At 37.6% G+C, this 24,100-nt stretch overlaps 1 protein-coding gene across 4 annotated transcripts in view; it reads right to left on the minus strand.

Annotated features, from left to right (window-relative positions):
* The window catches only part of LOC131159557 (ABC transporter D family member 1), an 85,018-nt gene extending 65,033 nt beyond the window's left edge, over positions 1 to 19,985 (minus strand). The window contains exons 1-10 of one of the 4 annotated variants that reach the window (XM_058114574.1): positions 19,956 to 19,985; positions 19,645 to 19,847; positions 19,359 to 19,459; positions 19,183 to 19,272; positions 18,946 to 19,100; positions 18,536 to 18,656; positions 7,791 to 8,064; positions 2,805 to 3,029; positions 2,040 to 2,237; positions 1,440 to 1,894 (exon numbers count right to left, since the gene is read on the minus strand). In XM_058114574.1, the coding sequence (XP_057970557.1) occupies positions 1,440 to 1,894; positions 2,040 to 2,237; positions 2,805 to 3,029; positions 7,791 to 8,064; positions 18,536 to 18,597 (1,214 nt within the window). In that variant the 5' untranslated portion in view covers positions 18,598 to 18,656; positions 18,946 to 19,100; positions 19,183 to 19,272; ... (1 more) ...; positions 19,645 to 19,847; positions 19,956 to 19,985. Of the gene's footprint in view, positions 1 to 1,439; positions 1,895 to 2,039; positions 2,238 to 2,804; positions 3,030 to 7,790; positions 8,065 to 18,535; positions 18,657 to 18,945; positions 19,101 to 19,182; positions 19,273 to 19,351; positions 19,899 to 19,955 lie in introns of those variants that run through there. The other 3 variants (XM_058114571.1, XM_058114573.1, XM_058114572.1) reach the window with 3 other exon arrangements.
* Between the last annotated feature and the right edge of the window lie 4,115 nt (positions 19,986 to 24,100).

Raw genomic sequence — 24,100 nt, forward strand, 5'->3', positions numbered from 1 at the left:
TAGAAGGCAGAAAAGAATTTGGTTACACCTATCATATGGTCAATGGTGGCAGAGTGAAGTACTAGTGGGAGAGATACCAAAAGCCATAGAGATTTTGGGATTACCTTTCTGAAAGATGAGATGCTTGTTAGGATGCTTGATACTATAGAAACCTCAAATACTCCTACTCTAAAACAATTACAGTATGTGGTTGACTCATACAAGTGATTGACGAGGAAAACATACTTTTAGGATTTGGGGACTCCATCCCAACCTCAAAAACTTATACCAATGAGAACAAAATTACTAGCCAAAACAACCATGAACAAGGTGACACGTCACGATCAAGTCACAAATAAACCAGCATAAGGCTGCCACAGCACCAAGAAGCTTATATGCAGCCCCAAGAAACCAACACAAAACCCTAACAGTACCAAACAAACAGAACAACTACGAACAAGGTGACCCACCACAAACGAGTCACAAATAAACCAGCGCAAGGCTGCCACAACACCAAGAAGCTTACACCAGCCTCAAAACCAACACACAGCCCTAATGGTACCAAGCAACCATTAACAAAGTGCTCTGAGTGGAAAATTGAAGTTATTTTTTAACAAGATACATAACGAACAACTTAATACTATGATGTACGGAGGTATTTAAAGCATTCAAAAAAAAAAATGGGAGCAGAGGACACTCTCTGACTGTGAAATTTCACTGGGCAGCAACATCCACAGGTTATGTGGGTGGCTATGTGGTTATTTTTGCAAAAATATGAAGGGATACTAATTGTTCTGAAAGGCAGCAGCATCCAGGATTTTCCGGCAACTATGGTATTTTTCCAGCAGCTCCTTGACTTTGTTTCTGGTCTTTGGTAGTGCAGATTATCCTTATACAGCAGCAGGATTGAGGTTTAGGGTTTAGGATTTGGTTTTGGTATTAACTTAGGGTTTAGGTTGGATCTTGCTCTAGTACCATGTTAATAATTGGGTAAAATCGAAGACCTTATCTCAATGGTAGGTCTCTCCCTCTATTCATAATATGTGTCTAGTATATACCAATGACAGAGTAAATACCCTTACATAACTCTAGCACATACTAGTAGTGCTAAATGACCAAAATAACCATTAACAACCTCAAACTATTAAAATATCAAAAGAAACTCAGCATAACTAAAATATCCAAAATAGCCTAAAATTGACTCATATTATTAAGATATTCAGATTTCCCAAACAAAAAATAAATCTCGAATTTCTAAATCATAGAGATGACTGCCTAAAATTATACATAGGTACCTCCCCATCAAGAGGAGAGTGAGGAAAATGTCCCTTCTCTTGGTCATCATAGACACATATCTGCTAATGTAGCTCCATAGAGAGAGAGAGAGAGAGAGAGAGAGAGAGAGAGGCCACTTTTGCCCTTCTGTGTAATGCGAAAATAAGTAATGGATCAAGCAATACCTGAGACGATTTAGCCGCCTTGAACTAATAGAAAGAGTTCCCAGGGATTGAAATAGTGATATTATAACACTAGTATGATATCTTATATTGCTTAACATCTCCGCCCGCCCCAAGGTTGAAGCCTCAGGTCGCAAATCACCAGAAAAGAAGGGCTCAATAATCAGGACAGCAGCAACGGTAGCTCCCAGATACTTCAATAAGAAGTCTTGAATCATGCCAAACCACCAATGGTCATGAAGAACAATACGCATATGCCTAATCAATGTCTTAAATTTCTGTTGAATATGAGATTCCTCTCTCGTTTCTCCTCCATAAAATGCAACACTTTCTGCATAAGTCCTTAACCGTGAATGAAGCTGTCGATACTCACCTTCCAGTTGTTGCTCTTTGGACATTAATTTTCCAAATGCAGGAGAGAATTTTCTAATCATGGCCCCTGCTCCAGTTACATAGGCCTGAAACATAATATCAAATGCTGAGATTGCAAGCTGGTAACTAAATTAACTATGACAAGACCCAAAAATTCTTATACATTGAAACTACTAAGTGAACTGGAGAAAGAATTGAACAAGTTAGTTGAGTCAACAGTCAGATATGTACCAATATCCAAAACACATATTTTGGACTTGCATAAGAACACAGGCGCCAGGTGTAGAGCAAACCATCAGTAATCGCTGTCAGATCTTCTTGCACAAGGTCACTCAATTCTGAACAGAACCGCGGCACATCACTTGCAATCCGTTGTTCAGGATTAGTTATACGACCATCAACATGAGATATTTTGTAGTATGCCATATTCTGAAAACCAAATATTGCATTAACCACCAGAGAGCCTAAAATAATGACTGGGGAAAAGTTAATAATTTATTGAGCAACATGAATACAAACCAAGAATCCCTTTTTTCATGTCTAAGTTAAGTTTTCTCAATAAAAGAAGAGATCAGATTTGTACCGCTTACATTTGAAGTGCAACAGCTGTTTCACAAAACCAAAAAATCTAATTTTTCTCGACATTTTTTTAATAGGAAAAGCGGTATATGCATATACACTCAAATATATATGCCAAAGATTAAGAAACCAAATAGTCACTCAAAAATGCCATATAGGCAAATAGTAATGCCCATTGAAAATAAATGAACTAGAAACACCACAATCCCCCCCCCCCCCGGCAGGCAGCAGCATTTTTTCTTTTACTTTGAAAATTTAGTCCAAAATGATCTGATGACCAACTAATAATTCCCAAGAAAAATAAATGAACCAGCTCCTACACTTGATTCAACAAAAATTGCAAAATAAAATAAAATAATAATCATCAAAATACAAATAAAGTAGCATCCAGAAATAACAACCATAAGCCATAGCTACCTCAAAATAATGCGCATGGATAAGTTTTGTCAATATTTTTCTGAAACGCAGACTTAAGGTCCCTGTTATGTATTTTGATGTAGAATGCAACGTGGACTGAAGGAAACACAACAGAAGATTTTCAAAAATTAGCCGAAGAAATGTAGGTACACGTCGGAGAAAAGCAGCACGAAATAGAAATCCTTGAACTTTAGCCAGTCTGTTGCTCAAAGCGGTTCGCAACACCTGCAAGATAGTATAAAAGACACATAAAAACAGAATGAAACACTCCACAAAATCAAATGTACTGCACCATATTAACTGTCACAAATGAAGGATTTATAAATTTAGTCCAAATTTTAATAGCTTCTCCTAAATATGTGCACACACAAAAACTCATTAAGTTCTTTACGTCTCCAAACTCCATCAATTAGTATCATATGGAATGTGGTTTCCAAATACAATTTCATGTGCCCAGCATTAAGTATTTAATAAGTAAAAGATTAAAATATATTAACTTTTTGGAGTTTGTTGATCCAACAATATTTATAATATTACAAATGTTCCAAAAAGAAAAAGCTTGTACCCAGTGACAACCATCCAGAGAGGATCATGTCTTTCTACCATACGAGAAGATGACAAATCATTAAGCTTCATGGAGAATGTGAGTGCATGCACTTGCAAATGCATGAAACATGAGGTACAGTAATCTTAATAAAATGCTGTTTTTCGGTGTCCACCAGTTTTAACACTTGGAAAGAAATAAAAGGGGATAATGTGGGATAGAACATCAGAACATTAAATCAACAATGAACAAAGCACAATAAAATTCAAAAAAGATGACAAGAATGGTCTAGTTTTTACTGACACCATCACCAACAATGTCTTAAGGCATTAAATAGAGTTTTGTTAAAATGTATTATGGTTATAAAGATTAAGAATGCACCAACAGTTAGTAAGCATATAACACCTGAAAATAAACTCACTTATTGAAATAGCATGATAATTTTTCATTGTTATATTCCCAAGCCTGCACTGACTGAAAAAATAATATATTAAAAAAGAAGTGGACGATGATGAAGAAGAAGAAGAAGAAGCAAAAGCATAAGAAGAGGAAGACAAAACAGATAAAAGAAAGGAAAAGTACATTGAAGGATAAATTACATTATCACAGAGTAAGAAATGATACAAAACGAGAGGAACAGGACCAGTGCTTAACAAACTGAGGAAAACTGACTGCAATTTTTTTTATAGCAAAAGAAATTCATTGATAGATTAAGAATGTACAAACAGGAGAATGAGACATCTCCTTTCCACACTCTTGACTACCCTAGAAAAGGCACAAAGGAAAAACCAAAAGCACGAAAACAACCCAGAATAATCAGCATGCCCTAACAACTCAACAAGGAATGCCAATTGTGCTGAACATCTGAAAAATACACCCCCCTGAAGTTCCCATTACCCAGACACCAAAGAGAAGCCAAATAGTTAATCTCCATACCAACAGAAATGACAGCTTCTTCCCTTGGAAAATACGTGTGTTCCGATCCATCCACAAGACCCCAAAATACTGCAAAGAAAGCACATTTCCGAAACTTTTTACCTTCATTTTTCCTACCAAAACCGACAAAATGAATTTCCAAAAACTCTTGCCCTGTCTCTGGACAAACCCAACATTCTCCAAAATAATTAAATAACTTGTTCCATACCCTCCAGGCAAAATCACAATGCATGAAAATATTTGGAGCAGTTTATGAGCTTAAAACAAAGCACACGTACATGGGGGGGGGAAAGCCTTCAAGGGTCTCCTAATCTGCAACAAGTTATTGGTGTTGATCCTATTAAGGACAACCAACCAGACAAAAGCTTGGATATATGGGGGGGAGGGAGAACTTTGGCCTTCCAAATAGTTTTATAGAGAGGAAGAGAAAAACCAGTACTAGTCAAGAACTAACAAAAAAATTTGCAAAAATAAAACCTCAAGGGATCAAAGGACCAAAATCGGCTATCAGCTTCCAAGAGACCAAACAATTATTCAATAAGACTAACAAAGAGGATAACTCTTCCATCCCATCATTCAAGGATCCCCAAAAGTAAAAAACCCATGAAGGTGAAGAACCACCAGGCTCTACAATAAAAGAAGAAATGGATCCATCTTGTCCTAAGCTCAAACAAAATAGTCGAGGAAAATAGGTGGATAAACAACATTCCCCAGCCAAAGGTCTTTCCAAAATCGGACATTGCAACCCCTACCCAGAATTTAGTATGGTGAATAAAGAAGGTATAAATCTGAGAAGCTTTCCACGGACTTACCAAAGAACATCTAGGACCAAAATTAGTATCCCACTCATTCTTGTCAAGTCCAAACTTGCTTTTTTAACAACTTTATGCCACAAGGAAGATTCCTCTAGTGAGAACCCACCAAAGCCATTTGGCCAAGAGAGCCTTGTTTTAAGATATCAAATTTCCAAGACCCAAACCACCCTCACGTTTAGCCCTACAAACCACCTCCCACCTCGTCAAATGGTCCCCAAAACCCCCCAACCCTGACCAAAGGATCTCTCATAATTTTCTCAATCTTACTAGCAACCCCCAAAGGAATTTTAAAAAGTTAGGAAGCATCACATTACAGTTGACATAAACTCATTAATCTTCCACCTCTAAACATTATTTTGTACGACACCTATCCGGTCAAGTCCATCATTAGATTAGATATTCTTCCCATGGCCATCATGAATGCCAAGTATCAAGTTGATCAAGTATTCAGTATTCCTTTTACAGAAAAAAGAATATTTCTTGAAAAATAAAGGAGTTATGAAGAGGAAGATAAAACAAACTCCCAGCCAAAAACAGAAAAGAAGAAAGAGCAAAGTAAAAAAAAAAAAAAAAGCAATAAAAATAGGTACATCAAGAAGATCATCACAAAGCTAACCAATTTTATCCCATAGCAACTGCAAACAAAGAGAACAACCATTAAAATTATGAACATTCCTCTTTAAACAAATGACCCAAATTACTGCAAAAATCCACAATCTTCTACTTATTCACAACTTTATCCCTTTCAAAATCTATAGAAGAAGTCAACAATAAAATTTCAAAAGATCCAAATATATCCAAACCGGAATAAACAAATAACCAGTTCCATAAGCTCCAACCCACATAACAATGCCAAGAAGAAAAAGATGAATGCAAATCATCACTACCACAACACAACACTCAAACATCAGGAAAGAGAACTATATGAGATCTCCTAATCTACCATGGATTTTTGGGTTAACTGTATTAAGACGTCCAACCAAGCAAAACCCTTGATCTTGAAAGGGATCTTAGCTCTCTAAAAAGGACTAACAATCAGGAAAGGAGAAAATGAATTAAAAAACATAACACCCAGTGCACAAGGCTACTTGAGGGTCTGGGGAGGGCAAGATGTACACAGTCTTACCTCCATACTGGGAGAGACTATTTCCATGTTTTGAACCCATGACCTTCAAGTTTGGATGTAACACCCTTGCCACTAAATTAAGCTTTTAGGTTTGTGGGCCTTAGTACTCCCCACACATGCAGCCCACTTGCACGTGGAGAGATGAACAACAATGAATAATGCCCATATTGAGAACATGATTATTTTTTTAATGAACTTACAATAAAAACAGGCAACAAGAACCCAGGTACTCTGGACAACCATGGCTCTGATGCCATGTCAAATTACTACTTCACCTAAAAGCTTAAGCTTTTAGGATGAGGGCCAACAATACATGAATCAACTAATAATAAAGTAAATGAGAGGAGTAGGAGTACACAAATGAATGAACTAATAATAGAAACACTTGCAAGAAAACATTCCAAAACCATCCAAAATCCTAAACTTAGAGCCCTTTCTAGAAGAAGGGCATAAATAATCCAACTATTGATCAAGAGTTGACCAGCAAATGTTATGCAAACGAATAAAGTCACACTCACATCTCCTCTTCCTAAAAATTTATAAATATGACTACACCTTGCACTAATGGCTCTTGCAGTAATGTATGCACTGATAGCTCTTTATCTCCAACCCTCTTAATATATTGCATATGCGACACCATATATTGGACTTTCAGGGACAAGACAGGTACCACAGCAACTGAAGCAGGAGGTCTGTACATGAGAGTTTCCCTTCATACAGCTCTAGATGAAGGTGGTGGATTAGGGTATGTTTGACTTTTGCAACACATTCTCTTAGTATTAATTGGTGATCCAGCACTTGGTTTTCACCCTTGAGAGGAGTTTAGCAGGGTGATATGTTATACTCTTCATAGTGTATTCATATTAATTATGACAGATGTTCAAGGCTAACATGACAAATGGGGCTGTGGAAATAGGTTTGGTACATCGTCTTTCATTCTTTATATTAATAGAGATGAGGTGACCATTTTACACTTGTAAAAGCATCTGAGGTGTTTCTTCTCTCACATATTTCTTCTTAAAGTGTTTCTTTCTTTCTTTTTTACCATCTTTTGCAAATTTCAATTTTTGTTGAAGACAATAAAATTTAGACCAAGCAGTTTCATTCTAAAAATATTAATCATTTTCAACATGAAACTACCAAGGAATACTTCAGAAAACATCAGCCCCAAGTTTTTGCAATAAAGAAGGAAAGAAATGCAAGAGGAGAAATCATGTTTTAGTCAAACCTTGCATTTAACTATCCTGTTCAAAGTTTGAAAGCACCTTGTAGGCATCAGAGTATCTCAAGTGTTTCTTTCTATTTTAACATATTTTTAAAATTTGATAGAGATATCAAAACTTTTACCATTACATGTGGCTTCATTCTACAAATATATAGCACTTCTCAACTTGAAAATATTGGAAGGCACTACAGAAAAAATATATCAGCTCTAAGTTATCAGAAAAACAAAGAACAATACACATTACATGAAAAATGCAACAAATGCGCATGGAGAGGAATAAGTGAAAAATAACCAAGAAAATAAGCACAGAAAATATATTTTGCAATAAAAAAGAGCTTACCACTACGGCCACTAATGCTAGAAGGTCCCTTGCACCCATTCGACCCATCTGAGATATAAGAATCGCAGCTAAAACCTGAAGTGACTTCAATCCTCCTTTCTTCTGTTTACTCTTCTTCACAATATTAACATCAGCAGCCATCTTATCCAATTTTTCCTTACTATCATCAAGTCCGTTGTAGCAACCAACAGGCCTCTTAGAGCAAAACCGTGATTGCATATATGCAGCTGTACCCCCAGCAACCAAGACCCCAGTGGCAACAAGTAACGTTCTCCTGTGGAATAATAACAAATTTGTCGGTCCTCACCATTTAAGAGAGAGGTATGGATTGTACGCAGGAAATTAGTCATTAATGAAACTGTATACCAGAGAGAGGAGAAAAAGTCTGCACAAAGGATATTACATAGAACTAAAACTGGAAAATCACAACATAGGGAACAAGAGAACACAGTAAAAACTTTAATTTAACCAGAATGAGAGCATGAAACACCAGAAGGACCATATGTACGTGTCACCGGTTTTACCAACCTGATAACAAATGAGAGGGTCAAAATAGCAGAATCAGAAAAATATTTGTGAAGATACAAATATGAAGGGAATAAAACAGCAATTTCCCAATTATGAGGTTTGCTATGTAACCAGTATATCATGAAAAAGCTACCATCTGTCACTGATATGAATCTCAAAGGAATATTAAAACAGAATGGCAATATCAATCAACATCCAAATTTTTCAGAATGTGCAAAAATTAATAGCTTTATGAACTTCAAGGAATGTAAAGAACAGCCCACAAAACACATAATCTGCACACAACATAAGCACATCTTCAACTATTACAAAGTCAAAAATGAAAAGTTGGTAAGAGAACTATTGCACCACCACTTCAACTATAAGGAGAAAGATTTTCAGCAGTGGGCCAACAGTGTATCCAATACTATTCCATCCATATGTTTTGAACAAATGTTGACTTTTTGAGTCCGATCTCTGTTTTGATGCTGACAAACACAAGTGTTTCTTATGTGTGTGTTTCAGTGCTGAACAGGTATAATTCAGGTCACACATAAGATCAAGAGAACATGGAAGCCAAGACAGGACTTAAAGCTCAAATCTGGCATATTCCATGATGTCAAAGAGCAAAGGAGAAGTTTGTAATTGCATTTATTTTTATTATTTGGTCTGTAATAATGCATACATCTGTATGATATGGTTATTTGCTCAGACAGGACCATAGATTGACCATAGGGAGCCACAGGACCGTAGACTGACCTTAGGGCCGGATTTTTAGGGTTAACTCTCAAAGATCATAGACTGATTTTAGGTCCCTAAATATCACATGAAAAGGCCCCTATAACTTAGAAATTATAATTATATGAACAGAGGTGACTTTAAATGAAAATCACGACTTAAATGCACACCTTGAGTGTGTTCGGTCGACCAAACCCAAACCTTCATATAAGATTTGGTCGACCGAACCACCCACGATTTGAAATGCGCTTGACACTTACGGTCGACCAAACTAGCACGTGGGTGATTCTCAACGCCCTAATCGACCGAACCTCTTAGTTCAAATAGGATCTAGTCAACCGAACCTTAAAATTTGGTCAACCGGACATGCCCCGGTCGACTGAACCTTGGAGGGTTCAAAATCGCCTTAATATGGTCGACCAAAACCTTAGTTCAAAAATGCCCTGGTCGACCAAACTTAGTGATATGGTCGACCGAACCTTAAATATGGTCGACCAAACCTCTCGGGTTCTAAATTTTTTAAGGACTTAAATGTAATAAATTTTTAATTAAACAATTTGGAAAATACCCAGCATGTCCCCAATGGTCATAATTTTCAAAAAATCTATAAATACCCCCTCCATAACTCAGATTAGCAACTTTAATTAACCCAAATTTTCTCTCTAATCCATTGTTAATCAAAGTTCCCCGAAACCAATTTTTATTGCTAAAATCTCTTCTTTGGGGCAAAATCTTTTATACTAATCTCTCCCAACTCTCTTTCATGCATTTATTTCAAAATCATTTTTTACGAGAGCATTTCATTTAGGGCATTTTATTTGCATATACTCTCACTTATTATTTATTTCCCGAAAATTATTTTTGAGAGTATTGCTTAGGTTTTCTCCCGATTATTACTTTGATAAATATTTTTGGTGAGAAAATTATATACAGCATAAATATTTTCCTGAGCTTAAATTCCTAGATTTTTCAAATATTCTTTCTTTGCAAAAATATTTATAGGAGAACAATAACACACATTTTTCCTATACATTTTATTTGTGTAAAATTATTTGATAGCACCCTTACTCTACTGAGCATAATGCATATCATTAGAGAGTGCATATATTTGAGCCTTAATACGTACATCTCTGCTTCGTATTTAAGAAGCATGTTTTATGTACAAAAATGTTTTCATGCAACGATTGGGTTCAGCTCGTAATTGAACTGGGGGTCTCACCCCCGTAAATGAGACCGGTTCGGTTCAGCCCAAAAATTAAACTGGGGAGTTTCAACCCCGTAAGTGAGACTGATTCGGTTCAACCTGGAAATTGAACTGAGATTTTTCTCGCCCCGTAAAAAGAGGATGTAAACGGCTTTTGCTCCACCCATTTAAGTGAACAAGTTTAGTGAAATCCTCGGGGGGTATGCCCAAGGCGGGGACATAGGTTGGTTTGGCCGAACCTCAATAACAAATATCGTGTGTTCCTCTCTCCCTATCTCATTTACTTTACGCACTGTAATTTCTCTATGCGTATGTTTGTCCATTTACAGTTATAATTATCTTGCATGCACACATAATTAATTTAAATGAGATATGCAGCACACGTGTATGTATGCACACATTGCTCACTTACTTTACATACATGTTTTATTTCGAATGGGATATGAGATGTGGTGAATCGGCATAATTGTTTAAATTAGCGAAAAAGTTTTAAATGTCCAATTCAACCCCCCTCTTGGGATCACACCAATTCCAACAACAAATTTGTAAGGGATTGTTTGGAAACACGTATAGAAAAGTACTTTTTTGGAAAAAGTACTTCTCTAAGTAGTCTAGGATTACTTATTATAAGTATTTTTTTAGATAAGTACTTTCTTCAGAAAAAAAAATACTTTTTTAGAAAATAATTATTTTCCTTTAAAAAGAAAATTTTGTTTGGAAAAATACTTTTTGAAGTAAGTACTTATGTGTAAACCAAACACTACCCTTATCAACACAAGTACTTAACTTAGGTACTTTTCTTAATAAGTACTCATTTTTAAGATGTTCCAAATGGGGGCTTAATGCAAAAAATGAATTCACGGACATGGTATTTGTCCCCAATGATGTAACATGTCTGATGGCCGCAACCATTACGCCATGACTGCTACCTTTCAGCTGACTGCCAGCATTTTTTAGAACCATGACTGACACACTCCACAACAGAATCTCCTAACTGGCATCCATGGCAGATAAACAGAACCATTTATGGAATGAAAATAAACCAGCTTCCTCATTTTGCGCATTCATTTCAAATGAAGTGGTCCTGAATCCTAAGTCTATGATGGCAAGCCACTAACATTAAGTACAACATTGCCATTGTTTTAGACAAACATATCATGCCAAATTTCAGCTATTTACTCTAAAGGTAAAATGAAAGGTATACCTCATCCCTATCCTACGGTCCTACTTGAAATCAATAATTTTATGGAAAAATATCTCATTTAAGGGAGATAAAAAAATATTACAAAAGGTACAATGAGACACCCTCCAAAACGAACAAAAGGAGTACAAGACAAATTCTGAAAAAAAACAAAAAACAGAATTAAAAAAAAAAATTACATCAAAACTGCCCTCAATCAAATCAACGAAACTAACCCAAAGATATCATGAGAAAAAGCCCAAAGTAGAGCAAAACAAGTGATTTTATCCCAAAGTGAGAAGGCATAAAGTTATCCAGAAAGATCCTCTCATTTGTTTCATTTCATAACTTTCTTAGAATAGCAAACTAAACACCTGCCACCACCAAAAAAAAAAAGCACATACTTCGTACTCCACCCAGAACCACAAAAGCTTATCATCATGAAACCTTCCACATTAGCTGAAATAACACAAACCTCGTCAAAAACACCAAACAGATTAACCCACTAAAATCTACAAACCTGACAGCAAAGAGAGGTGAGCATGATCTTCTGTAAAGGCTTATGCATCACACATATCTAGGTCAAATTCCATGTGAGTGTAACAATTTTTGTTGTAGGTTTCCATAGACTTACAAGGGCCAACTTGATCCTGTTCCCCAAGGATCCCAGATGAGGGAACCCTAGGAGAGCCGGGGCTCTCACTTGCAACAAATCATTGGCATTAACTTTGTTAACAAGTCCAAGTCTGAAAATTTGAAATAACTTTAGCTCGCCAACAATCCTACCCAGAGAGAAATAAGCGTAGACTGTCAACAACTGAATCAAAAAGGTTTTTGGAAAAAAATTGACCCCAAGAATCCCCTTTTTGACCTAGAGTGAAGAATAGAGGGTGCAAAGAACACCAGACAAGTGAACCCTTTTGACTTCCCTCTCACTAATCTAAAGGAATGAAAACTCAAAAAAAAAGAACTACCCTCCAAGGAATAGAAAAAAGATATTTCTTATTCCCCCTACTAGCCCCAGCCAAAGAGAATTGTATTTTAATGGGACTCTCCACACAATTTCCCTATGAAGGAAATGTTTTTCCAGGCACCATATTATGTAGACCAAAACCAACCTCCGCTTTAGGCCTACTAACAATCTCCCAGTCCCAGCTGATTGGATGGACTTCCTTCGCATCCCCAATACTAGACCACTAACAGAATCTGCTAAATTCTACTCTAAAACAGAATAGAACAAATGATTGGAGGTGAAACAATTTGATCAGTTAATATACTTTTTGACTTGACCAAAGAACAACTTGATCATTTATTTCATATATATACATCTAACAAAAACAATGATTTAGAAGGGCATTCATTTACTTTCACCTGTCCTTTTAGGGTGCTTTTATATAAAATTGAACATAATTCTCTTCGGTTCAATCTTTGAAGGGGAACCAACACCGAACTGAACAAATGCAATTCTAACTTTTGGGACCAATCACAAAGTGAGACTGAACCAAGCTACTTTAGAACTGGGGACTATATGCTTTGGATTCAACTAAATAATGCCAACTAGATAAAATAGTGTAATTTTTAAACTAAATATCTAGGGCTATTAATAACATGGCCCAGGGCCCCAAGCCAAGCAGGCCACAAGGCAAAAGGGGAAGGGGCAAAATGATAGTTGATGCACTGATTGATGAATGGAAGTCAGCCAGGATAGCAATGGGTGGGGAAAACATGTAGCTCAAAGATGAACATCACAATCACTCATCCAGATCTTGGTATTGAATCTATCACTTACTAAATACATCTCCAAAGGTTCTAATGCTCTATCATGATTGCATTGTAATATCAAGGGGGAAAACACCCTTACCATCAACCAAAAACAGATCCTTTTTTAGCACCAGGGGAAGTTTTTCAAAATCATTAAAAAATAATCAACATTCTTATTTTATTGCATTATCTTTTGAAGAAAAGTTGAAAAACTATGGTTATCATCTGAGCTGTTTTTACAAAAAACAGTCCGTCCATGGTGAAATGGCTCTGGGAACTTAACTATATGCTGTACACATTGTTTAACTTGTTTCGCTGGCAAGCCAACAGTCATGAGAGATTTCTGTCACTGGAGAAGTTTCCCTCTAACACAACGGTTGTGTTCCTGATGGCAAGGAGGTGATGAGTTGGAAGCTTTTTTTTTGGGGCATGGTGAAGGGGGCAACCGGAAGCAATAAGGGCACAAGCTATGGGATACAGATGCAGGGAGTGAAATGGTACCAACATTCTTAGATTGCCATTCAAAGAATGTGCATGTAGAACCTAAGATGTCAGAAGGCCAAAACACAAGCCACCAGCAGTAAGTTTTCTCAAGGCTAGACTTTCAGCCCCATAGGAGGAGGCAGTTTTCTGGCAACTTGCCACAGGGGAGAGAAGCTTTAGGCTATGGTAATTTTTACCTACTGGGGATCAATTTCCAAAGGAATACAAATCAAATTTGGCCTCCAATTTCAGAAATAAACAAGAAGGAAATACAGGAGCACGCAACATTTAATGGGGATTCTTCTGGGCCCAACTTACATTTCAAGGGTCTTACGCATGTTAAATTAGGCTCAACAAGGAAGTGATTCACTCGACAACAGCCTAGCTTCTTCACAATGGCATGTTCTGGGTGGGCCTAAGACTTTTATTTCCAAAACAAACATGAATAAGCCCAAATCTTCCAAGGCTCAGTTCATAGGCTTGAAAAAACCAGGCCAGGTTATCTTCCTCTTCCTTGACAATTAGTTCCCAGCAGATGGGTGCTGCCATGCACAAATTGACTCAACCGATATTTGGTGAAGTCGCGAGGAATGGAGGAGACTTTTGAGAACCCAACGATGGCAGCAACAATGAAGAAAGAGGTCTGGGATCGTAATGGTCTCAGATTGTTCTACACCCGCTGTCAGAGGCTTATTCAGAAGCAAAGGTGACAATTAGGATTGATGAGAATGCTTCAAAGCAGAAGAGAAAGGAGGTTCTAGTGCATAATCAGTTCGAGCCCCTTTCAACTAGAGAAGACATTGAGGAGAATGAATCCCTCGAGTCATACGATTTTGCAGCGGATGGGTTATCATTGAATAGCTGCAACATGAGGAAGGTTAGAACCTTCATGAAGGTAAGGAGGGTCAGACTGAATCTTGAGATCCCTTTACAGGATAAGCATTGTGTTAATGCTACCAAGGGTGTGCAGTTTTCAGATGATGTTTGAAATTGGAGGGGCCTGGCCAGGTAAAGTTAGGGTTTAATCCATCTGCTTCACCATCTGCAATTCCAAGTTCAAATCTTGAATCCTTTCCAAATAGTGTTGTTTAAGGAACAATTTGGGGTTCCATTCAATAGTGCTGCAATGTGGAAGGTATTCTAGCCATTTTGATGCATATTAATACTAATTTCTAATCTTTGTCATGCTAAAAGGGGTTAACTTTTTCTTCTTATTTAATTTGGCATGCTTGATTGTTATTTTTTATTTTTTATTTTTTATTTTTCATTTTTCATTTTATTTATTTTATTTTATTAGGATGGACTTCTCGTCCTCTTTCATTTTATTTTCTTTCTCTAACATACCTACTTTTATTATCAAAAATAAATAAATAAATAAAAAGGTTAATCAATGAGAAGCACTCGCATACTACAGACCTTCTAGGAGAAGAGAAGAGTAATCAAGATACTCAAACCCTTCTTGATGAATTAGGACTAAGTCTTGTAAACCCTAGTGGGGAAGTTGTTAGGATTGGAAAAGGAGTTGCTCGAAGAGAAAAGAAGCTTTGAAGTTGAATAGAGGACTTAGTTAGACTTGCCTCGACCAATTATGATGAGGGTGATGAGGGAGGAAGGTATTTGGGTACTTCAAGTGGTTTTTAATGAGGCTTCTCTATTGTAATGTCACAAGGGTTAGTAGTAAGCATCGACTGGTGAAAAAGTTAATTAATAGAGTTTCTCCTAATATTTTGTTTCTTCAGGAAACGGGAATCTAAAACAAAGGAGGTGGGGGTGTTTTTGGTTTAGAGTATTTTAAGAGATTGGGTGTTCTGCCCTCCTCTAGAGTGTCCAGGGAGCATATCACTATGTGGAACACTAGATTTAGCATCTAGTAAAGAGTGTAAGGTTAGGTTTTTTTCATTGTTGATATTGTTACAGGTGAGGGGTCTTTGAGGAATGGTGATTTACATGTTTACAGGACCACTTTGTACTCCTTGGAGGATTACAAGGTTTTAGGGAGACCATAGTATGAGGATATTTGATTCTTTTATTCATAAATGTAGTTGGCTAATGATCTTTCCACTTGTCTGGCTTCGGAAGGTACGCTAGCTTCCTCTTGCATTAAAGGATTTTTGTTTGCCAATGATTAGGAAGACAAATTTCTAAATATTGCCCACAAAGTTTTAGTTACGCCCATTTGGGACACAATTGTGTTAAGACTTGGCGGATAGAAGGTAGTTTTTAAGGGGTGAATAAATTTTATGTTTATGAAAAAAAAAAAAATTGAAGCTAGTAAAAACAACTGAAAGTATAGAAAGGGATTTCTAGCAACGTAAAATTGCAAAAGAAATGAAGAATGTTATTCTTGATCTGATGTAGTGTTTGGATAGATTGGAGGAGTCGAGTGTGGCTTAGTTGACGAAGATAGTAAGTCTAAAGGATTTCTATGAAAAATTATTTGGGTATGATCCCTTCTCCAAAGGACATTAGTTGGAGGCAGAATTCGAGGACTGATGGAGTGAAAATGGGGCTACAGCAACTCTAAGTTGTTTCATAGGGTAGCTAACAAAGGAAGGAGGAAAAGCGCTATTCAATGAGTTGATTTAGATTCTAGGAGCATAGTGCAAGATCATAAGCAAATTGGGGAAGCACTTTTGGATTTCTACAAGAAGCTATATATCGAGAGTAAAAGGTTGATTGGGCTTTGATTGAAGTCCCATTGTGACCACCTTAGTTGTCTCATTAGAGAGACCTTTTGACATGGAGTAGGTCAAGGGTTAGCTTTTGAGATGGAGAGGTATATGGCTCCGAGCCCTCATGATTTTGCAATAGCCTTCTTTCAAGATAGTTGGGAGGTGATTCAAGATGAAGTTTTGGGGTTTTTTCATTAGTTTCATTGAAATTGGGTGGTGCAGAACGTGAACTCTGCTTACATTGTTTTTGTTTCTAAAAATGAGCCTTCTAGGAGGGTGAGATACTTTCAACCTATTAGCTTGGTTGCTAGCCTTCACAAAAAATTTCCGTTGAAATTTTGTCCAAAAGGGTTCGCGTTTCAGGGGGGGCACAATTAATTTGAAGCAGTCTGCCTTCATTAAGGATAAACAGATTTTAGATGCAATTTTGGTTGCTATTAAGATTGTTGAGCATGTGAGGAGGATGGGAGGGAAGCAAGTTCATAAGCTGGATTTTGAAAAAGTGATGGCTAAGAAGGGATTAGGGTTAGTTTGGAGATACTACGATGAAAATGTTATAGTCACTGTTTAATCTAGGAAATGGTTCAAGGCTTCTCAAGGATTGAGGCAAGTGAACCTTCTTTCTACTTTCTCATTTATCAACCTTTTTGGATCTCACTCTTGGAGGCAATCCTAACTCTCCTGTAATCCTGCTTTCTTTGGATCTGGAGGTTGAGAAAGTGAGTAGAAGGTTGGATAGTTGGAAAATGACAGATTTATGCTCAGGGGGCTGCATCTCTCTCATTAGTGCAGTTTTTCCTAATATTCCTATTTAGTTTCTCTCATTTTTTAGAGTTCCCGTGAGTGTGGTTGCTGCCTTAGAGAGGCTAATGGGATCTTTTGTGCGAATGTCTTTTATGGTTGTTTTAGGACAATGCCTTACTCTCTGATCTTTGCAATTCACTCTCTTTTCTGTCAAGGATATTCCTTCTCTATCCAAAAAGAATTTTGTTGATATGCAGAGCACAATATTGGGAAAGGGGTGTTCCCTCCATAAATAACCCTTCCACCATTTGTAGTTGCTGCAAAATTGGACAGTTGCCCATGTAGAATGCAAAGATTTGCTACATTTTCACCATCACTTGATCTAAATGTTAAGTTGCTATGTTATGAGCTAACAATGCCAATCAAGCACTATCACTCATTCCGCTAGCCCAGTAATGCAGAGTAACACATTGAATAACACTCATTAGGAAAATAACATCCATTTTTGGATAATAAATTAACAAACAGGTGACAAAGGCAAGCGGTAAGTATTAAACCGAAGACCTCCTAGCAACCATAGTTCTAATACCATGAAAAGTCATCGCTTGATCTAAAAGCTTAAAATGTCCAGTTACGAGCAAACAATAAAAAATATGTTTGTGTGTGTGTGTGCAAATATCTATTATTCATTTTGATTTCATATCAGTGGCTGAAATTGAAACTAGATACTGAAATTTTAATGATCCCAACCAAAATCAAAATATATTGACCACAAAGCCAGTCTCAGATTGGTTTTTGAATTTTCATATAAAAGTTAACAGCTTTTCCTAGGTACTAATTATGCAGCACATCCCCTCCTACCCTCGCAAAGCACAGAGCCTTAAGGCCTGGGGACGCCCTTTTTTACCTAAGCAGCTGCCCAAATCATAGCAATTTAAAATTATCATCTGCCGTTACAAGGACTGGCATAGAAATGAACATCCTTACGCATTACACAATGCATAAGCATCAGATAACTGCAAAATATTAGCAATCTAGCATTATCATCTGCAATTATTAGGACTGGCATAGAAAACTAATGCCCATCTAAACCTGATACATGCACTTGCTGGCTAGTTTAGCACTTAGCAATCACAAGAGTGTCAACAAAAAGTTTAAATTTTGATATTTTCAAAATAAATGAGTAAACAAATTGTAAGTAAAAAGTTGATAAATACGAATTAGTTAATTAACTATGACATAAAATTGGAAGGATCAAGAATAGCAACATTCCATGCAAGGCATGATAGTATGGTACAGAATCCAAAATTAATGAAATCAAGAGAACATCAAGACATAGAACATTAGCAAGCACCAAATACATCTTACGGACAATCAACTGAATCAATTCTAATAATATACAGTTTTTTTCTATCAAACGGTATTCCTCACTGATATAAACACAAATAGTAAGTACCTCCTTGAAGCCAAAAGGCCTCGGCCATGCTCCGACAAATGCAATAGTTGAAGTGATGGCATGACTGAAGATGAACCTCTCCCTGCCAACAACTATCAGCAATCGAACCTGCTTCCTCTAACTATCAGAAGTTGGGGAAAAAATTAAAAGTTGGACAGATAATAAATTGAAATTGCCCAGTAGAATTCTGCATTCCACATCAAAAATTGACGACTCCAAGACAAAATAAATGGGTTTTAATACATAAAAATGGGAAAGCTACTAATCAAAAGCATAAGAATAAAGCAACATCTTTCAGAGCTATGACACAAATTTTTTAGAAGTAAATTTTGCCAATCTTATAACAACATCCACGTACATGAATTTAGCCATTTCAATGCAAGTATGGAAGAAAAGAACCAGCTAGATACCTATTAAGCGGTCAACAACGCAACTCATGCTCCATTGCGCCTGCTAAAGTTGACAAGAGTACATACTTCTCGAAAAGCCGAAGGTTCTATTTTTGAAATTCCAAACCAGGAAAACGTCTTTCCTCTCATATAACACTGGCTTGTAAGATAACAGTCTGCAAAGACCATGTAAATATAGAAAATCAAACTCTGCGGTTATCCCAAACAAAAATCCACAAATATAGAAAAGCACCACACCATCAACAGCAAAACAAGACGTCCCCCGAATTCCCAAAAACCACCGTCGCTCAGTCAAGCCTCCGAGTACACTCGGTAGGGTATTCAGAACTACAATTAGAGAAGCACCCGAATAACAATCAGAATGAGACAGCTAACCGAGGAAAGAAATGGAAGTTTGGAACCATACCCAGTACCTAATCACGTGGACATCGACCAAAAATCAATCTCACACTCCCTGTCTCTGACCAGACCGATCTACAGCTGCATAAGGTTCCCAATCGAGCAAAGAGAAACCCTAGAACCAGAAGAAGCGCTCGAAGAGCAGAGAATAATGAATGAAGAGAACAGAACTTTGGGGAGCGAGAGAGGGATTGGGGGGAGAAGGGATCGATGAGAAAGGGGATGAAGAGGTATCTACGGAGTGACTTCTTTGTTTCTATTTGGGTTTGGGTTTTATGGTGATTTTAGAAAGAGATTTACCAATTTTGCCAAAAGAGAAAGGACATAGATGAGCAGAGAGCCATCTGGACGCAACGCCTCTTTTGGCGTGCTCGCCAGTTTCTGTGACACTTGCACGGCGCGGAGCAGAGTCGGTCCGGACCTCCTCCTGAGCTTATTATCTTCGTTCACCGTTTCCCCGCTAAAACCAAGCATTTGCTGTTAAAGGTTTCCTGCCGTGTCGCCTGTCAAGTTATTTACTTATAATCTCAAAAACAAATTGAAATACAAAGAGCATGGTATGGAGATGCAATTAATTTATAAGAAGTTATATTTTTTATATCATTACTTACTTTGTGATGATGATACCTTTTTTCTCTCTCTCTATTCCCATAAATAGACATTTTAGGAATTAGATATAACCTTATACAGATTTAATTTCCACAATTTTTTTTCCCATCGTAATGGGCCTAATGTCATATTTCCAGTATCAAACTCATTTGTCGTTATCCTATGAGTAGAGAGATAACTAATAAGATCATAAACAAAGCATTTACAAGAGCACACCTCCTAATCTTTAATCTTTCATTAAGGTAGAGAAAACACATTCTACAATATGTAGGAACACTTGCACATAAATACTTTATTGTTTTAGGCATACTACATGTTCACTTAACACAGTTGACTCTTTCAAATTCCAAAGTATTTAGAACTGACAACCCCAAATGCATATCTTGAATTCAAATAATGGAATACAAGTCGGTCATTTCAAGAAGCTGCTAGCTAACTATCGTGTTAGAGAGAGAAAGTCCATGGATGAGTTTAATATATATGGGTGAGCACCAACTTTATCCAAAAGTTTAAGCATGATTAGGTCCAACTAAGTATATAGGCACCCATCCTCTACTTTATTTTTTTAATGTGGGACAAACTCACAAGTAGATTTCTTAACAATTTTCTCCTCACTTGTAAGTTCCAACCGCTCTCGCTAGAACGGAAGCATTACTTGTCATGCAACCAGTTAAAAGTCATGTTGTGTCTTTTTTGGCTCATATACTTGATGGCTTGCATAAATAAGGAAGAAGACATAATTGAAAATCAAATATGTTGAGGAGCAGCAGCAAATAGTCGACTGTTTGGCTGAAACAATCGACGGTTTGCTTCAGAATTCAGACAATTTATATTCTGTCTGAAACAATCGACTAATTGTCCAAATCAGTCAACGGTTTGGCTCGGGACAGCGAGGTTGATTTCAAAGTTTGAATGTGAACATTAATATGGTTAGGTGTTTGGAGGGAAACCTCTGAAGTGTTTATAAATATACCATTATAGGTTTATTATAAGAGGAAAATCATTATGAATTGTATTGTCTTGTGTTCCTTGACATTTTCATAAAGAAAACCTTTGTCGATTGCTCTCGTGGATGTAGGCATTGCCGAACCACGTAAATCTTTGCGTTGTTGTTTTTGCTTTCATATATATATATATATATATATATATATTGTGCGGGTATTCCATATTTGTTGTCATGCCCCAAACCCGGAAATGGGACCTAGGGGTGAAAATGTAATCTAACCTATCCCTGTATCATACAAATCATCCAAAGATACAGTATAAAGGATGAGGGTCTGACCCCGTGGGGTTTCCAAACACCCTATACACATCCAAATACAACAGAATATAGGCAGTGGAAAAAGGTCATTCTATACATACATGGTACCATACTAGAGTCTATACAAGAGTATAAACAAGGCTCTATCATACAACGTACAACTGGGTGCCCAACATATCTCAGAACAGCAACCCACAAAACACAAGTCCTAGCACTTACCCAAGCGCTACCCGCAGTACATTGGCCACTACTCTCCCGACACAAGGATGCTAGTTCCGGTTACTCGAAGGATCTCAAAAATATGTACGTACAATAAGAGTGAGACACCTCTCAGTAAGGAAGAATGCAGGTTATATCAGTGTATGGCATTTGAGTGTTATCATAACGCAACATATACCCAGTTAAATGCAATTCCTGTACTAATTTCACAACAGTGCATACACGCATGCACACATGATCAAGCAATTCTGGTGTCGTCACACCCTTCGACCCAAAGCTGGCCCGCGATATCTGGTGTTAGCCCATAACCAACCCACGAAATACAGTACCACCGGCACATAGCTAGTCCCAAACTCCCATGGCATCGTACCGGCACAAACTGGTGGATCCACACCTTTCGGTGATCAGCCGGTGAGGCTCATGCCCTCGGATATAGAGTCGAACACTCTTGCCAAACATGGCCAATGATTTCATACGCCCTCAGATATAGAGCTGGACACTCTCAATACCTAGGACAAATTCGGAACCTCATTCCTACTCGCATTTCAACCAAAATACAACACATGCATGCTTATATAACCAAACAAATCACACCCATTTGGCAATCTAAAATCATGGTTTTCCAAACATATACATTTTAAAACAATTCAAGGCACGGTCATCCCTATAACACAGTATAAATCAACATATACATTCGGTTTTCAACAAAACCAAGGATACAGCTCGTCGCCCCCTTTTCCCAAAACTGTAATCATGAAAAACTCATAGTTTTCCCCATTAGATCCCTCTAAATGAGTAGCCAAAACACATACAGGACCATGAACCACAGTTTTACCGAGTCCGATTTAAAAAATAATCGACATAAACAGATTCCCCTTACCTTTCCTCCAAATGGCAAATCCCAAACTCTAAAGCCCCCAAACAGTGAACAGAGTTCCAAAACCTACAAATCCCAATATAGAAGGTACTCACAACACTATTCTCTACAAAACTATCAGATCAGAATTGAAAACCGAGCCTTACCTTGATTTTATACCAAAACCCAAAAATCTCCGAAACAAGTTTCCGATCCGCAGAACTTGTAGAGAATCTTTCACTGATCCTCGTGGTAACTTCAAATCGTCGAATCAGACAATAAATGGCGAAGAAATATAGAGAGATGGAGAGTAGAAAGAGTTTATAGAGAGATAGAGAGAGAATACTTGATTTCTTAGCTAAGAAATAATGAAAATGGATATTTATAGCACCCTTGACTCAGCAGTTCTCGTCAATGAGACCATGACCTCGTCGACGAGCCTAGGATTTTCGATTTTCCGAACACCTACTCCTTATTGACAAGAAATATGAGGCCTTCGTCGACGAACTCTGGCTTCGTCGATGAAGCCTGTTTAATTACCTTTTTACCCCTCTCTTATTTTAATTAAACCCACCTATCACGGTTCAAATTCTTATAGTCTCCCCACCTTACAAAAACTTCGTCCTCGAAATTTGCCATCTCTCATTCATAGACTCATACATACAATCACACACTCACACATACACTCAATTCTAAAGAAAAACTGGTGACTACTACAGCGCTGCCCCATCATAACACATACATACATACCTTCACTTATGGGGAAGGAATACCATGGTTACAACATAAACTGTCTCGGGAGTTCACAATACACACTCCTAATGACCAACCACCTATCCCAACCCAAAGTAAGATGACGTACACGTACTCAAAACAACTGTGGATACTTCTGGCATATTTCCATTTTCAGTTCCCAAAAAGCTTCCTTAACCTCGTGGTTTCACCACAATACCTTCACTAACGGTATATCTTTAGTACGAAACTTCTAAACTTTACAATCCAGAACCTGAACAAGTATTTCCTCATACACTAAAGTGTCCCCAATTTCCAAATCATCATAACTGATAACATGTGATGGATCCAGCACGTATCTCCTCAACATGGATACGTGAAATACATCGTGAACCCTTAAGAGTGTTGGAGGTAGTGCAATCCTGTAGGCTACTGGACCCACTCGCTCAAGAACCTCAAATGGTCCGAAGTACCTCGGGCTTAGCTTGCCCTTCTTACCAAATCTCATAACTCGGAGCGATTCTCATAAATACCTTACCCCCCACCTCGAACTCCAACTCATGGCGGCGAACATCTACGTAACTCTTCTGCCGACTCTGAGCTGATTTAATTCTTTCCTAGATCAAACCCACCTTCTTAGATGCCTGCTGCACAAGTTTAAGCCCTAACACCTGACGTTCACCAACATCATCCCAATACAAAGGAGATCGACACCTCCGACCATACAAAGCCTCAAACGGTGCCATCCCGATACTAGCTTGGAAGCTGTTATTATAAGCGAACTCTACTAGTGGCATAAACTGTCACGCCCCGAACCCTGAAATGGTACCCAGGGGTGAATTAAGTAACCTAACCTGTCTCTATATCAATATAAAATATATATGATACCACATACAAGAGGGTCCGACCCCGTGGGGTAACGGATGCCCTATATACATACATACACATGTCCATACTCATCAATATACGCAGCGGAATACGGTCTCTCTTTACCTCAAACTGTACCATACCAGAGTCTATACCATACAGGGTTAAACATACCCACAAAATACTATACATACCACGGGTGTCTACAAAAT

This window comes from Malania oleifera, chromosome 7, assembly GCF_029873635.1.
Source record: "Malania oleifera isolate guangnan ecotype guangnan chromosome 7, ASM2987363v1, whole genome shotgun sequence".
Lineage (NCBI taxonomy): Eukaryota > Viridiplantae > Streptophyta > Magnoliopsida > Santalales > Ximeniaceae > Malania > Malania oleifera.